This window comes from Oncorhynchus tshawytscha, linkage group LG01, assembly GCF_018296145.1.
Source record: "Oncorhynchus tshawytscha isolate Ot180627B linkage group LG01, Otsh_v2.0, whole genome shotgun sequence".
Taxonomy (NCBI): Eukaryota; Metazoa; Chordata; class Actinopteri; order Salmoniformes; family Salmonidae; genus Oncorhynchus; species Oncorhynchus tshawytscha.
Window position 1 is genome coordinate 21,773,050 of NC_056429.1, and position 17,540 is coordinate 21,790,589.

General features: G+C 45.3%; 1 protein-coding gene across 7 annotated transcripts in view; it reads left to right on the top strand.

Annotated features, from left to right (window-relative positions):
* The window catches only part of LOC112243585 (nuclear factor I/C), a 127,335-nt gene that overhangs the window by 104,822 nt on the left and 4,973 nt on the right, over nt 1-17,540 (top strand). For 4 of the 7 annotated variants that reach the window (XM_042310820.1, XM_042310771.1, XM_042310894.1 and 1 more), the window contains 5 exons: nt 1,612-1,736; nt 4,933-5,043; nt 7,070-7,314; nt 9,739-9,913; nt 12,847-12,932. In XM_042310820.1, coding sequence (XP_042166754.1) covers nt 1,612-1,736; nt 4,933-5,043; nt 7,070-7,314; nt 9,739-9,913; nt 12,847-12,932 — 742 coding nt within the window. The remainder of the gene's footprint in view (nt 1-1,611; nt 1,737-4,932; nt 5,044-7,069; nt 7,315-9,738; nt 9,914-12,846; nt 12,933-17,540) is intronic. The other 3 variants (XM_042310737.1, XM_042310797.1, XM_042310863.1) reach the window with 3 other exon arrangements.

The window sequence follows — 17,540 nt, forward strand, 5'->3', positions numbered from 1 at the left end:
ATGGTCAAAGTCAATAACATGTCATCCTCTCTACTTGACAAATGTCCTAACAACAATGACTCCATTCAACGTCAAAGCAATTAGAGGAACTCTCAGTACCACTAAGTTACGGGTACAAGTCATGTTTTAGGAAATCCCCAGAGTGCTGTGCATAGTGGAGAGCCAAGGTACTTTAAACAGAGTATCTCCTATCTCTGTCAGCTAAGCAGAGAATAACTTATCCACTGCATAGTGAAAGTGGGCCTGGGTGGAGAAAGGGATGGAGAGAGAAAAGATGGTTAGTCATTCTCTCATTGTAACTGCAGAAAAACTGCTAGATTAAAAGTAATAAAATCTGTATCTCAAAGTATTCTGCTAATTATGGCTTTGTGGCTGTGTTAACTAGGGCTGTGGTGGTCATGAAATTTTGTCAGCTGGTTATTGTCATGCAAAAGACTGCCAGTCACACGGTAGCTGAGAAATAAATATAACAACACTTATTTCACTCCAAGCATCAACCAGTGTTTGAGGAGCGTGCTCCCGCTGTGCGAGAGGAGATGTTCCACTAAAACCATTGTAAAAATGATTTTCAAATGTATTTATTTTTATGACATTTTTTCTCACCAATTTCGTGGTATCCAGTTGGTAGTTCCGATCTTGTCTCATCGCTGCAACTCCCCAACGGGCTCGGTCAAGACATGCATCCTCCAAAACATGATCTACCAAGCTGCGCTGCTTTTTAACACACTTCTTAACATACACTTAACACACTTCCTCCGCACCAATGTGTTGGAGGAAACACTGTTTGACAGGTGACCAAGTCAGCTTGCAGGTGCCCGTCCCGCCACAAGGAGTCGCTAGAGCGCAATAGCCAAGGAAAGCCCCTCACCCAAACCCTCCCCTAACCCGGATGGCATTGTGACGATTGTGCACCGCCCTATGGGGATTACGGTCATGGCCGTCTGTGACACACCCCAGGCTGTAGAGGCACCGCAGCACTGCGATGCAGTGCCTTAGACCACTGCGCCACTCGGGAGACCCGATATTCTGCTCAAACTCTGTATGCCATGGGCTCTCCGACCCTCTGTCCAGAGTGCATATAAGGAGATTACCGTGACTCAGCGGTCACATGGAATTTTACTGCGGTCATGACTCATGACTGCCAGTGTGGCGGTAATACAGTCACCGCAACAGCCCTAGTGTTAACTAGTGACGACCATGTTCATTGGCTCTAATTTTCACCTGTAATAAAATTATAGCAAAAGATTGCAGATGTAGAGAGCATGATTTTAGGGTGTGAGAGGAGAAATCCATGTGAGCATGTGGTTTATTTGTGAGAGCTCAGTAACTTCTGAGTCTTGACAAAACAGAACAAAAATCTCTGCTCGTGAATGAAGATTTCTGCGTGCGGAAATGATGTGCCTACGGGACCTCTGCGCTCTCGACTCAGTGTCTGCTTGCTCAATGATGTTTCATCTTCACAGCTCCATTTTGCGTGCCATGGACTTTAGAGGGTGTAGTTTTAGTGTACATACTTTAGACACTGTACACAGTTTCCACCAGGAGCTCTCCATGTTTCATATTGCCTTCCCCTTATTTCCTCCTCCTTCTCTCCCTCTGTTTGACATCCAGGAGTAAGAGGCACAAGTCGGGCTCCATGGAGGATGATGTGGACACCAGTCCTGGAGGGGAGTACTACACCTCTCCCAACTCCCCGGCTAGCAGCTCCCGCAACTGGCAGGAAGACCTGGAAGGAGGTGAGCATCCCCTCTGGTCATCCACACAATGTCTTAGATATTGTATAGTTTTGTCCAAGGACAGTGCTTATTGCTCATCAGTTAGTACAGACGTATTCTGTCATGTTGAGGACACTGGCTATCCTCCAACTCTTCAGTGATAACAAAGGGTGACTGAGTTCTGGTGTCCATCTTTAATTTTCTTTATTACGGGTATCAAGTAACTTTCATAATCACCGTGGGAAAACAGCAGAAATATCAGGCCATACTTTCACTTCAGGTACCTTGAAAGCTACTGACACAGTGCAAAAGAGCAAAAGAACAAATGACAAATATATCATGTTATGAACTGCTGCACAGTAAGCCTTGGCCGCGAAATACGCGGCTTCAAATTTCCCAAATTGAGCCTGACGTCGTAATTAATTCATGAACCAACACTTTTTGTGAAAGTCGACAAAAAGCCAAGTGGACCAGGGTACCTTGGAGCAGTATCCACAGATGCAACGTCGCAGTAGCTATCTTCTTTCTTTCCTCTCACCTCAGGCTCACGTACCAGTTTGCTAGTATGGAATGGTTTTCCTAACAAAGATATCTAGCAAACAGTAAAGCTACTGTGTATCTCTCATCTAGATACAAGCAATTGTTTCAAGAAGATTGTTTAAAGCAGTATTTTAAATATTGAAATGGCAATATGCCTTTCAATATGTGTATCGTACAGTATGGCTGTCCTCCCCCACCAGCACTGACCTGCTTCTGGTAAAAAGAGGAGGAGTAGGTTACAGCATGCACAGTGTGCTCCAGTGGTTGAGTGTGGGTAAGAGCGGTGCCAGATCGTCAGGTAGATGTGCTGAGGGAGTGGGGCCTGCCTGGTAAGTGCACTACACGTGCGGCAGCATCATTGGTATGAGCCATGAGGCGGTTCTCCATGGGTTAGCAGCAGAAAGGGGGAAGAGGATCACCATCTTTACCTGAGTATTTAACACACACACATGAAACATTTTAACACACTGTGTGTTTGTGCTGTTAAGGGAGTTTATAGGCCTCCCATATAATCAATGCTGCGAGGTGATGCTGTTTAATTGTGTTGGACTCTCCACACTACACTAATAGTGTCCAGTGGCCTGTTAAGGGGCCTAGTGGTGTGTCCGGGGCTTTGTGGTGCTGTTAGCCAGAGTAGCCCCGGCTGGGCCCCTGGCCCCAGGAGCACCCCTTGCTGCTGATGCTGTAACCAGAGCTGTGGAGGTCAGAAGAGCAGAGCCGGCCCCTCCCTCCCAGCCCGACCCCATCACAGGCCCTGTATGAGTCTAGTCCAGCCCTCATGTCGTGCTCTCTCTCTTCCTGTCTAGACAGCCCTAACAAGCTTCTCTTTATAGGTGGCTGGTAGCCTCGAGGTTAGAACATTGGGCCAGTAACCGAAAGGTTGCTGGTTCGAATACCGGACGTGATAAGGTGAAAAACATCTGTTGCTGTGCCCTTGAACAAGGCATTTAACCCTAATTGCTCCAGGGGCACTGCACAGTGGTGACCCTGGCTGTGACTTGCACTCCCTGCAGGTGTCTCAGGGGGAATGAACAAGTTTTTTTTTCCATTACACACTTGTGTGTCACAGGACAAACTGAACTCCCCCCAAATTATTATTATTATTATTATTATTATTTTTTTTTTTACCCCCTTTTTCTCCCCAATTTTGTGGTATCCAAGTGTTAGTAATTACCATCTTGTCTCATCGCTACAACTCCCGTACGGGCTCGGGAGAGACGAAGGCCGAAAGCCATGCGTCCTCCGAAACACAACCCAACCAAGCCGCACTGCTTCTTAACACAGCGCGCATCCAACCCGGAAGCCAGCCGCACCAATGTGTCGGAGGAAACTGGTATACTGGTTGAGAGGGGAATGTTTGTGCACATTCCCACAGGTAGAAGAGGTCAGGGGAAGCTTGCGTCAGTCTGTAGCGTGAGGATTGGATTGGGAGGTAAAGCCTGGCCTCCTGTAGAGCTGTGGCTCTGGACAGCAGCACTACCATCACTCTGTAGACTTTCTTTAAAAAAGATATACATTTTCAAGATATTGTAATGTAAATGTAATGTGTCAAATACAGTAGGTAGATGTATGGGTTGGAGAATGAGCTGGGAGATCAGTCAGATTAGTGTGATCAGGTAATTAACATCAGTGCTGTAATGGCTGCCCCTGCCTAGCCCCCAGCACTAAGCCGGACGTGCGTGTTTATCCTCTGAGCAAGTCTCTTGTTGAACCTCATCTGCACCCCTGCCCTCTGACATTCCCGAAAAGATGTGATTTGCTCACTCACTCTGCTCTGAGACAGAGGGCTAGGGGCGGATGGCTGGGGCAGAACAGGGGAAGAGGAAGCTGTCAGATAAGCCTCTCTCTCTTTCTGTTTTTCTCCCTCCCCCCCTCTCTCTCTTTCTTTCTTTCTTTCTTTCTTTCTTTCTTTCTTTCTTTCTCTCCTTTCTCTCTCTCCTTGCTCTCTCTCTCTCCTTGCTCTCTCTCTCCATCTCTTTCTTAGAAAATGATTAGAGTTAGAGGGGCATAACTGTATAATGTGTGAGAGAGAAACCTCAAAGTCATCACTCCATGACTGACAGATTGTTTCTTCCACTGCACAGCAACAACATGTACACTGTCTGCTCTGCAACTCCAAAGAAGGAAACAAAGAAAGAGCTGTGCAATCTTAAGACTGATCTAAAACAGGCCCGAGCTGGGTGGAGAAAGTGTTCCTAGCACACATTCTGTTATCAACAAGAGTGCGATAGCAAACTAAACACGGAGGAGTAGGACAGTAATATCACTGCAACAGAGACCCATTTGTTTAGCACATGTAAGCAACTCGGGTATCAGGCACTGCAGGCCTCTTGGGAATGTGAGTGATCTACCTAGGCGAACGTGATTTGAGGTAGATCTGACCAGAACATAAACTTGTTTCTGATCCTATTGTTTCGTCCCAATGAGGAAGTTAGTTTGGAGCGTATGTGCTTTACTGCATCTTACTGCAGAGCTGATAATGACTGACTGGGTCATCTCAATGCACCCTGCCACCCTGTGGTGAGCTCCTGCCATTACAACAGCCGTGTAGTAGCAGATTGAACTTGGCAATGAAATGTGGGGTCTTTTCAATATCTTCCACCAGACAGTCATTATTATTATGGGAGTCGCAGTGGCGTCAGTAACACCCTCTGTGTATCTCTGTCTCTGTGTCCAGGCATGTCCCCTGGAGTAAAGAAGACAGAGATGGACAGCCCGTCTCCTCAGGAGAGCTCCCCACGTCTCGGCTTCACACAGCACCACCGGCCCGTCATCGCAGTGCACAGTGGTCAGTACACACAGTCTTACACATGTCACCCACCCACACACATTTACAGGAGCCATCTTGTCGCTGTTGCCACAATCTACCAAGCCTGACGCGCGTACTTCTCCTAGGATGTGAATTGTGAGAAGAATGCAGTCAGAAAAGAGAGAATGCATTTCCTACGCCAGAAAAGACATGTTTCCTACGTTCGAAAAGACATGTTTCCTACGTCAGAAAAGACATGTTTCATACGTCAGAAAAGACATGTTTCCTACGTCAGAAAAGACATGTTTCCTATGTCAGAAAAGACATGTTTCCTACGTCAGAAAAGACATGTTTCATACGTCAGAAAAGACATGTTTCCTACGTCAGAAAAGACATGTTTCATACGTCAGAAAAGACATGTTTCCTACGTCAGAAAAGACATGTTTCATACATCAGAAAAGACATGTTTCATACGTCAGAAAAGACATGTTTCCTAGGTCAGAAAAGACATGTTTCATACGTCAGAAAAGACATGTTTCCTACGTCAGAAAAGACACGTTTAATACGTCAGAAAAGACGTTTCATATGTCAGAAAAGACATGTTTCCTACGTCAGAAAAGACGTTTCCTACGTCAGAAAAGACGTTTCCTACGTCAGAAAAGACATGTTTCCTACGTCAGAAAAGACATGTTTCCTACGTCAGAAAAGACATGTTTCATACATCAGAAAAGACATGTTTCCTACGTCAGAAAAGACATGTTTCCTACGTCAGAAAAGACGTTTCATACGTCAGAAAAGACATGTTTCATACGTCAGAAAAGACATGTTTCCTACGTCAGAAAAGACATGTTTCATACCTCAGAAAAGACGTTTCATACGTCAGAAAAGACATGTTTCATACGTCAGAAAAGACATGTTTCCTACGTCAGAAAAGACATGTTTCTACTCAGAAAAGACATGTTTCATATGTCAGAAAAGACGTTTCATACATCAGAAAAGACATGTTTCCTACGTCAGAAAAGACATGTTTCCTACGTCAGAAAAGACATGTTTCCTACGTCAGAAAAGACATGTTTCCTACGTCAGAAAAGACATGTTTCATACCTCAGAAAAGACGTTTCATACGTCAGAAAAGACATGTTTCATACGTCAGAAAAGACATGTTTCCTACGTCAGAAAAGACATGTTTCATATGTCAGAAAAGACGTTTCATACATCAGAAAAGACATGTTTCCTACGTCAGAAAAGACATGTTTCCTACATCAGAAAAGACATGTTTCATACGTCAGAAAAGACATGTTTCATGCGTCAGAAAAGACGTTTCATACGTCAGAAAAGACGTTTCCTACGTCAGAAAAGACGTTTCCTACGTCAGAAAAGACATGTTTCCTACGTCAGAAAAGACATGTTTCCTACGTCAGAAAAGACATGTTTCATACATCAGAAAAGACATGTTTCCTACGTCAGAAAAGACATGTTTCCTACGTCAGAAAATCGACCCTTCTTCATAGTTAAGATATTGTCTAAAAGTTAGCCTTTTTAAAAAAAAATGTCTGTACCTGTTGAGGTCATCCTGGTGTAGGTACTGACTGCAGGCTTTGTGCTATGAACAAGACAAGCTTCCTTGTAGACAATGCATTACTTAGTTTTTAAAACTGAACTGCCTGTTAACACTTTTTGACAGGTAATTGTTTGTGGAGACAATGAAGAGTAATCTATGAGGAGGCAGCGTTCCCCAGCCAAACGTCTGCTGGATGATGCATGAACAATTAAAGCTGCTGTTAAAACGAATTGGCTATGTTAGCGCGTGGTCCTGATAAATAATAGTTGCCATACAAAATGTCGTAAGCTCACACAACAGATACTGTACCAAGGGAGAGTCGGAAAGATTGAGTCATTTCATTGTTTTTGCAAAAGCACACATCATCAATGTCACTTATCTCAAGCGTATCATCATTGTGGACCATGAAAAAGTACAACTATGGACATATTCTCTCTCTCTTTCTTTCTCTCTGTCTTTATTCCTCTCGTTTCTCACTCTCTCTCTCTTTCTCTCTCTGTGCAGGGATCTCTCGGAGTCCGCACCCTTCCTCGTCTTTGCACTTCCCCACCACCTCCATCCTGCCCCAGTCCACCTCCTACTTCCCCCACACCGCCATCCGCTACCCGCCACACCTCAGCTCCCAAGACCCGCTGAAGGACCTGGTCTCCCTGGCCTGTGACCCGTCCAACCAGCAGCCCAGCCCAGTGAGTCCAGCCCATCTAACAACTCTAACTAGGGCCCCGAGTTTGTCCTGGTCAGGTCATTTGGTCAGTAAAACTTATGCCCCCTACTCATTACTCATACTAGATAGGAACCCAGTAGAGAGAGTTGGCCTCCAATTTACCATGTTTTATGTGTTCATCTAGCAGAACCTGTAGTATGACATCGTCTTTGGACCATGATTTCATGGCAAGACCTTAAGTTTGAGGTAATGTTAATTAAAGTTCACTCACTCAGAGGGTGTGTGTTTTATTCAGAGAACTGTGTTATTTCCATTTGTTGTTTAAATGAATTTGTTTGTTTATTTATTTGGATCACCATTAGCTTTTTCAGAGGCAGCAGCTATTATAGATTCACCTAATCGTTTGTTTGATATTTAATTCCTTCACGCTTCATGTTTCCTATGTCGTCACCCTGTCTCCAATGACCTGTAGACTGTATGAAATGCCATTGTATTCCCATATTCTCCCCCACCGCGGTCTTTACTAGTGGACTGGGGATACTCTCCTGTAGGTGACGTAACCTGAGAGAGCGGCAGGTTTCCCTCACGTAGCTGTTATTCCTCCTCCCCTCTGCTCCAGACTGCGGGATGGAGCCGCCACAACCCTGCGTGACTCTCAGATTGATTAACACTCCCAGAAGGCGGCAACAAATCAATAGATCTGTAGCCATAAAATCATTGTAATAACTGTATGTGTTTTAGCCAACTTCTTCGATTATTACCGTTATTCAATGTGGTGGCTGTCTGGTAGTACAGTAGTGGTGAATCCCCCGTCACATAGAGGAAAATAAGCCTTCAGTCTTCCTGCTCTGTTTAGACTCAGCCTGCTAGCCCTGCTGATCCTGGGACCAGACCAGACATGGTTACACTCATTACCAATATGTGACACAGACCTTAGAGGCCCTGCCACAGCACCACATGCAAAAGACTCCTCTTCCCTGCTTTAAATAGGCCGGAATTATAAGCCAGGTTGCTCAATGGAGCTGTCGTACTGTTTCTGTATTGACTTGAACAGGGTGAAGGGATGGAGGGAAATGGGGTGGGGGGGGGGGGGCACTAGAGGAATGAACCTGAAGGAAATTCCAGTACGTCTCTGGCAGTGATGCTGATGTTGGCAGAGTGCACAAGTCTGACACAGGGAGAGAGGAGAGGATAGACTTTTACTTGTATCAGAAGTGCCCCCAGCAGCAGCAGCCACGCTGGGCTCTGCTCGGCCAAGTTTCTGCAGAGTCATTGAAATTCCCCCTGCTGCAGTGCGACTGCAGCCAGGCAGTCACACAGGACGAGTGCACGGCACCACAATGGAGCTGACTCATTTGCTCATCCATTGTTGTGGAGGACAGTGAGTGAGCAGTCCTCTCCTCTGGAGAGGGGAGAGTATCTGAAAGCCAGGCCAGCCAGGGGAAGAGCAGCCATGGATGGAGGGGTGGATGGATGACTAGCTGAGCAGTGCAGTGCTCTGGACATTACTCGCTCTCCCTCCTCTCTCCCTCCCTAACTCCCACATACACACACACACAGCAGTGGAGGCTGCTGAGTGGAGGACGGCTCATAATAATGGCTGGAACGGAGCTAATAGAATGGCATTAAACACCTGGAAACCATGGAAACCATGTATTTGATGTATTTGAGACCATTTCACTGATTCCAGTCATTACCACAAGCCCGTTCTCCCCAAATGAAGGTGCCACCAACCTCCTGTGACACACACACACACACACTCACTCACACACACACACACACACTCACACACACACAGTGCTGACGGAAAGAGAAAGCATGTGTATGTGAGAGAGAGAGAGAGAGAGTGCGAAATAGTTGAAGAGAGACAGGTCCAGTGCAGTGGCATGTAGTATTCTACCATCTGTGCTACAGCAGTGATGCTCCCCCACTCCTCCCAACTCCCCCAGAGCTGACGTGTTCCCTCCTCTCTCCCTTCACAACTGACGTGTTCCCTCCTCTCTCCCTTCACAACTGACGTGTTCCCTCCTCTCTCCCTTCACAACTGACGTGTTCCCTCCTCTCTCCCTTCACAGCTGACGTGTTCCCTCCTCTCTCCCTTCACAACTGACGTGTTCCCTCCTCTCTCCCTTCACAACTGACGTGTTCCCTCCTCTCTCCCTTCACAACTGACGTGTTCCCTCCTCTCTCCCTTCACAACTGACGTGTTCCCTCCTCTCTCCCTTCACAACTGACGTGTTCCCTCCTCTCTCCCTTCACAACTGACGTGTTCCCTCCTCTCTCCCTTCACAACTGACGTGTTCCCTCCTCTCTCCCTTCACAACTGACGTGTTCCCTCCTCTCTCCCTTCACAACTGACGTGTTCCCTCCTCTCTCCCTTCACAGCTGACGTGTTCCCTCCTCTCTCCCTTCACAACTGACGTGTTCCCTCCTCTCTCCCTTCACAGCTGACGTGTTCCCTCCTCTCTCCCTTCACAGCTGACGTGTTCCCTCCTCTCTCCCCTCACAGCTGAATGGCAGTGGTCAAGTGAAGTTGCCCAGTCACTACATCTCCTCCCAGATGCTGGCGCCTCCTCCGCCCCCTGGCATGCCCCGTCTGACGCTGCCCTCCGACTCCAAGTCCAGCACCACCACCTCGGACGGGGGAGCCAACTCCCCCACGTCACCCAGTAAGTGGGCCGTTGGTGAGCCTGCTACTCCCAGCCTCTAGGTCTTCAGTGACTATAGTTTTTTTGTGTGTGTGTGTGTGTGTGTGTGTGTGTGTGTGTGTGTGTGTGTGTGTGTGTGTGTGTGTGTGTGTGTGTGTGTGTGTGTGTGTGTGTGTGTGTGTGTGTGTGTAGGGTTGTTATACAGATAATGGCTAATTTGATTGGATGATTCATGTCATTTTCTAAAACCTGTGCCCTCAACCCATCACACTGATGTGCTGGATGTGATTATAAAAAACAAAACATAAATGATTCAGCACCTGAAGGGTGAGGCTATTGTCTCTCAATCCTTTATGATAAAGAGAGAGAGAGAAAGCATTCAGGCATTGCAGACTTGTAATACAACTCCTACTCCTACCGTCATTAATCACCATCATCTAATTAAGAGACACACAGGACAGATCAATATGCGTACCTACTGCCGTGAGGGCGCTGTAACAATACCAATAAATCCTCATGTGGGATTTTGATTGAAATCTCTGCAAGTTCCTCCACTATGTCAGCTTCCATTAGTGATCCATTCAGTCAATCTGTATTGGAAAGTTACAGTACAAAGTTTGTTGGATGCTGACATAAATGAACTGTCCATAGATCAGTGACCAAAGATGTGACCTATTATGATGTGATCAGTGACCTACTATGATGTGATCAGTGACCTACTGTGATGTTACCTATTATGGTGTGATCCATGACCTACTATGATGTGATCAGTGACCTATTATGGTGTGATCAGTGACCTGCTGTGATGTGATCAGTGACCTGCTGTGATGTGATCAGTGACCTATTATGATGTGATCAGTGACCTACTATGATGTGATCAGTGACCTACTATGATGTGATCAGTGACCTACTATGATGTGATCAGTGACCTACTATGATGTGATCAGTGACCTGCTGTGATGTGATCAGTGACCTGCTGTGATGGGATCAGTGATCTACTATGATGTGATCAGTGACCTACTGTGATGTGATCAGTGACCTACTGTGATGTGATCAGTGACCTGCTGTGATGTGACCTGCTGTGATGTGATCAGTGACCTACTATGATGTGATCAGTGACCTTCTGTGATGTGATCAGTGACCTGTGATGTGATCAGTGACCTGATGTGGATGTGATCAGTGACCTGTGATGTGATCAGTGACCTATTATAGTGTGATCAGTGACCTGCTGTGATGTGATCAGTGACCTACTATGATGTGATCAGTGACCTTCTGTGATGTGATCAGTGACCTGCTGTGATGTGACCTGCTGTGATATGATCAGTGACCTGATGTGGATGTGATCAGTGACCTACTGTGATTTGATCAGTGACCTATTATAGTGTGATCAGTGACCTGCTGTGATGTGATCAGTGACCTGCTGTGATGTGATCAGTGACCTACTATGATGTGACCTGCTATGATGTGATCAGTGACCTACTATGATGTGATCAGTGACCTACTATGATGTGATCAGTGACCTGCTGTGATGTGATCAGTGACCTACTATGATGTGATCAGTGACCTGCTGTGATGTGATCAGTGACCTACTATGATGTGACCTGCTGTTTGATCAGTGACCTATTATGATGTGATCAGTGACCTGCTATGATGTGATCAGTGACCTGCTGTGATGTGATCAGTGACCTGCTGTGATGTGACCTACGATGATGTGATCAGTGACCAGCTGTGATGTGATCAGTGACCTGCTGTGATGTGATCAGTGACCTACTATGATGTGATCAGTGACCTACTATGATGTGATCAGTGACCTGCTGTGATGTGACCTGCTATGATGTGATCAGTGACCTACTATGATGTGATCAGTGACCTACTATGATGTGACCTGCTGTGATGTGATCAGTGACCTACTATGATGTGATCAGTGACCTACTATGATGTGATCAGTGACCTGCTGTGATGTGATCAGTGACCTACTATGATGTGACCTGCTGTGATGTGATCAGTGACCTATTATGATGTGATCAGTGACCTACTATGATGTGATCAGTGACCTGCTGTGATGTGATCAGTGACCTGCTGTGATGTGACCTACGATGATGTGATCAGTGACCAGCTGTGATGTGATCAGTGACCTGCTGTGATGTGATCAGTGACCTACTATGATGTGATCAGTGACCTACTATGATGTGATCAGTGACCTGCTGTGATGTGACCTGCTGTGATGTGATCAGTGACCTACTATGATATGATCGTGACCTACTATGATGTGATCAGTGACCTACTATGATGTGATAAGTGACCTACTATGATGTGATAAGTGACCTACTATGATGTGATCAGTGACCTACTATGATGTGATCAGTGACCTACTATGATGTGATCAGTGACCTGCTGTGATGTGATCAGTGACCTACTATGATGTGATCAGTGACCTACTGTGATGTGATCAGTGACCTACTATGATGTGATCAGTGACCTACTATGATGTGATCAGTGACCTGCTGTGATGTGATCAGTGACCTACTATGATTTGATCAGTGACCTACTATGATGTGATCAGTAACCTACTATGATGTGATCAGTGACCTACTATGATGTGATCAGTGACCTACTATGATGTGATCAGTGACCTACTATGTGACTAAGATAAGTTATGATCAAAATCAGTTCTGATATATGCTCTGAGGTAAGTATTGTGGCCAAGTATTACCAAGTCATGCATATTCCAAATTGACAATTTGGATGACAATTTGACTTAGTGTCTATATGCAAACTCTGCCTGTCTGGAAACACACTGAGGCAGGCCAATTCCCTTCAAATAACGGTGTGCACGACACATCTGCCATTCTTAATGCCTACAGTGATTTACATAACAAGTCATGAAGTTCTAAATGTCTCTCTCTCTCTTTCTCTTTCTCTTTCTCTCTCTCTCTCTCTCTCTCTCTCTCTCTCTCTCTCTCTCTCAGCATACTCAGCTCCAGGGACGCCCCCTGCCAACCGCCCCTTTGTAGGGATTGGACCTCGAGACCCTGGCGGACTCTACCAGGCACAGGTACAGAGCACAGATAACTTATACTTATCTCTGTTTTCTGTCACACACTTGTTGATCTATATACTCATTTGAATATTCCTTATCACTATGATTTAAGAACGTTGCTGATGTCATACATATCAAAGGCCTCTACTCCTGTTGCTCATGGCAGTTCAGAGCTGTAAACTCTCTCACCCCCCTGGCTTTGTTCCTCCCTCTGATATCAAAACCATATGTCTATGTTCAATTATAGATCTGAGGGCATTAGCTAGGATCTGCCTCAGGGTCTGAATGTTCACGGCCAGCCCAGAACCCATTTGATGTAACAGGGCTTTTCCCTGTGTGAGAGAGATTCACATGGCTGAAAGCATTTCTCTCTTCTTCAAGCTTACATTTACCTCCGAGTGAGGTTGTAGTTATTCACGGTTAACACTCGTGGTCACTTCCATTTAGAGATAGATGAGTCTTTAATTTGGAAAACTATAAACGTTAAAGTTGGTCTCACTGTTTTGCTGTTTTGCAAGACTAAAAGACCAACTAAACACAGTACCTCTATATGTCCCAATGTGGCTGCAGAGCGGAGGCTTTTGGGGCTTGCTGCTGCATTGCAGTGCTCCCTGCTCCATAAAAAGGGCAAGTGCACCTCAGTGAGGCGTGTGATGATGTAAAGTGAGAGAGGGAGAGAATGAGTGAGAAAGAGACCGCTGAGCTAGGAGAGGTGTGTTTGTGCATGTGCCTGCCTGCCTGCCTGCCTGCCTGCCTGCCTGCCTGCCTGCCTACCTGCGTGTGTGTGTGTGTGTTTAGGAATGTAACTTGAGAGGTGAATTAGATCTAAAGCACAATGGCAGAGTCAGCAGATCTGGCCAGGAGAAACATGAAAGAACACAGGGATCCTGCACATACAATAGTAACCAACACCGTGTAATGCCAATAAGACAGGGACAATGCTACACCCCAGGCTACATTTTATTTTGTTGTAACTAAGGTTGCAAAGGGAAGGTATATTATTGGAAACTTTTGACGTTTACCAGTAAACTACCATAATTCTGATCACTTTCAAGGATTTTTTGTAATTTATCACAAGACATCTCGTGGCCCTTTTGGATAATTCAGATTATCACAGATGTCTGTAATTATCTTTGGCCCTATGTGTGACCTTATCACATGTAAAATATATAAAATAATAAATTATTGTAAAATAAACAATAGAATGACAAATCTGTAAAATCTTATCCTAAATATAAACCCTCAACTTAGTGAATACAATTGGTGTTTAACATGAGGGTTTCAGCATGAAATATCCTTTTATATTTTATACACACTTATTTATTTCACTATTTTAATATGTATTTGTTGTCAATATTTTGGCGTCAAACTGGTGGCAGTTGTGAAAAAGGTCAATAGTTAGAAAAATTGCAGTTAACTGAGAGGAGGGGAGGGGGAGGGGATGGAGGAGCCTATTCAGGATGGTCACGTCCAGGACTGTCTGGTTGCTAAGGGAAACCAGACATGATGTAATTGCAGGATGCACTTGGACTTCAGGGAGTGGGAAAGAAACAGTCAAGCCTATCCAGCTCTAGTCATTCTTCTAGTGATCCGTCCACTGCGCAAAATAGCTGGGATTGATTGCTCAGGCTTAGATTGAAAACCTGCTCCAGTGCATGGTGTGTGTGTGTGTGTGTGTGTGTGTGTGTGTGTGTGTGTGTGTGTGTGTGTGTGTGTGTGTGTGTGTGTGTGTGGTGTGTGTCACTATTTACATTTTAATTATCGCATAATTTTCTTTTGGATAGTAGTAAGGTTTTTTTTCTGAAAATATAACATCATAATGCCTCAAAGGCAGCATAGTAATATAATAATATACACAGAATGTACAAAACATTAAGGACACCTTCCAAATGTTGAGTTTGCACCTCCCCTTTTGCCCTCAGAACAGCCTCAATTCATCGGGGCATGGACTCTACAAGGTGTTGAAAGCGTTGCACAGGGATACTGGCCCATGTTGACTCCAATGCTTCCCACAGATGTGTCAAGTTGGCTGGATGTCCTTTGGGTGGTGGACCATTATTGATCCACACTGGAAACAGCTGAGCATGAAAAACCCAGCTGCGTTGCAGTTCTTTCTTTTTTCACACTCAATCCGGTGGACCTGGCACCTACTACCATACCCCATTCAAAGGCACTTACATTAAATATTGTGTCTTGACCATTCCCCTCTGAATGGCACACATACACAATCGTGTCTCATTTGTCTCAAGGCTTAAAAATCCTTCTTTAACCTGTCTCATCCCCTTCATCTACACTGATTGAAGTGGATTTAACAAGTGACAATAGGGGATCATAGCTTTCACCTGGATTCACCTGGTTAGTGTATGTCATGGAAAGAGCAGGTGTTCCTAATGTTTTGTACACTCAGTGTAAGGCCAGTGAGTTCAGTACAATGGTGTGCTGCGTTGAGGGGACAGCTGGGTAGCTCTCCTGCTACCCTCTAACTGTGGAGCTCTCCTGCTACCGTCTAACTGTGGAGCTCTCCTGCTACCCTCTAACTGGGTAGCTCTCCTGCTACCCTCTAACTGTTGAGCTCTCCTGCTACCCTCTAACTGTTGAGCTCTCCTGCTACCCTCTAACTGTTGAGCTCTCCTGCTACCCTCTAACTGGGTAGCTCTCCTGCTACCCTCTAACTGTGGAGCTCTCCTGCTACCCTCTAACTGTGGACCTCTCCTGCTACCCTCTAACTGGGTAGCTCTCCTGCTACCCTCTAACTGTGGAGCTCTCCTGCTACCCTCTAACTGGGTAGCTCTCCTGCTACCCTCTAACTGGGTAGCTCTCCTGCTACCCTCTAACTGTGGAGCTCTCTAACTGGAGCTACCCTCTAACTGTGGAGCTCTCCTGCTACCCTCTAACTGGGTAGCTCTCCTGCTACCCTCTAACTGTGGAGCTCTCCTGCTACCCTCTAACTGTGGAGCTCTCTTGCTACCCTCTAACTGTGGAGCTCTCCTGCTACCCTCTAACTGTTGAGCTCTCCTGCTACCCTCTAACTGTTGAGCTCTCCTGCTACCCTCTAACTGTGTAGCTCTCCTGCTACCCTCTAACTGTGGAGCTCTCCTGCTACCCTCTAACTGTGGAGCTCACCTGCTACCCTCTAACTGTGGAGCTCTCCTGCTACCCTCTAACTGTTGAGCTCTCCTGCTACCCTCTAACTGTGGAGCTCTGTCCTAGCTCTGTATTTTCATAGCTATGCTTTCCCCACCGGGGGAAACATTTTGCAAGAAACAAAATATTGTTTTTGGAGTGAGACACTCACCACAGTTAACCTTGAATGGCTGCGGTTGCTTGTCTTTCCAATCACTAAAATGTTCTTTTGGTTCCTCGGAAGCGTGTATAATATGCAAATAATGAAGTGAATTAAATAAGTTATGCAACAAGAGTGCTGAAAGAAAAGGTGAACGCCTTTCCTAAACAAAAGAGAGAAATTATAAGACTACCTATTTTTCTTTGCAGCATATTTGGAACCTGCTCCGTTCTCTAAATGTAATTCCTATTTCCTCGTAATTCACCATTAAATCATAACATTTTAAGGGACCTAAAGGACTTTTACTTTCAACTTTAAGATGTCTTCAACATTTTGTATTCATTTGTTTTTATATTAGTAAGTATACTCATTGCCATGTTACACTGTTGAGATGCATCATTCATATCACAGGCAATTGGATGAATGTATTTACCATGAATTGGTTGTGAAGAAACGAGTAGTATGGGAGAGAGGCTTCTACCAAGAGGTCATAGAGTGAACTACTGCTTCACTGATTGCTCAACAGCCCCACCCTTCACTGTTGTCCAAATTTCATTCATAGTTACATGAATTGTTACAATGGGAGTCTGTGAATAATTGAGGGATTTACTTTATTGATGTACTGTAGACTCACACTTTAATATGTTGCTGATAGTGTGTTGTGCTCTGGTTCGGCCTGTGCATTACTTTGTTGGACTATAGGGCCTGTACTACTGCATCTTCAAACAGTCTCCAGTCTCACTACTACATGTCCATATCGCTCCCATTAAAGATGTGTCTTTCCTTTCCCATGTATGAAGAGGAGTTGGACACAGCTGGTTGTTTGCTCCAGCTCCACTGGCCATAATGTCAGCACAACCTCAGGGCTCTCTGTGACTCCAGGCCTCGGGCTGCTGCTATTGACCTAAATCTGGGCCTTTGCAAAGCAAGTTCATCACTGTTACAATATATTGTAAAGAGAGAGACGTGTTCTGTTTTGAGGAAGGAGTCTGAGCCCAATGCAGAGAGGTCTGGCAAAGCTTATGCTTATTTGTAAAGAGAGAGACCCAGGAGGTTGCCACAGAAATGCCTAAATGAGAGGGGGGAATTCACAATGTAAATTGCCGGGCTCCACTGAGGCAAGTATTGTGTTTCTATAACGTAAACTCAAAATATATTGAATCATGACTGGCTTCTTGAGAGCGGAGGTAGATTGTATATTTTCCCTCCCTTCCAAAATACTGGAATGGCATGCGGCCATTTTAATTCATTGCATAGATGAGATCCAAAACTTAACACATTTGTTGATTAAATTATGCCAGTAGTAGAAGGCTCTGGACACTGTGTTGAATGCTGCAGTC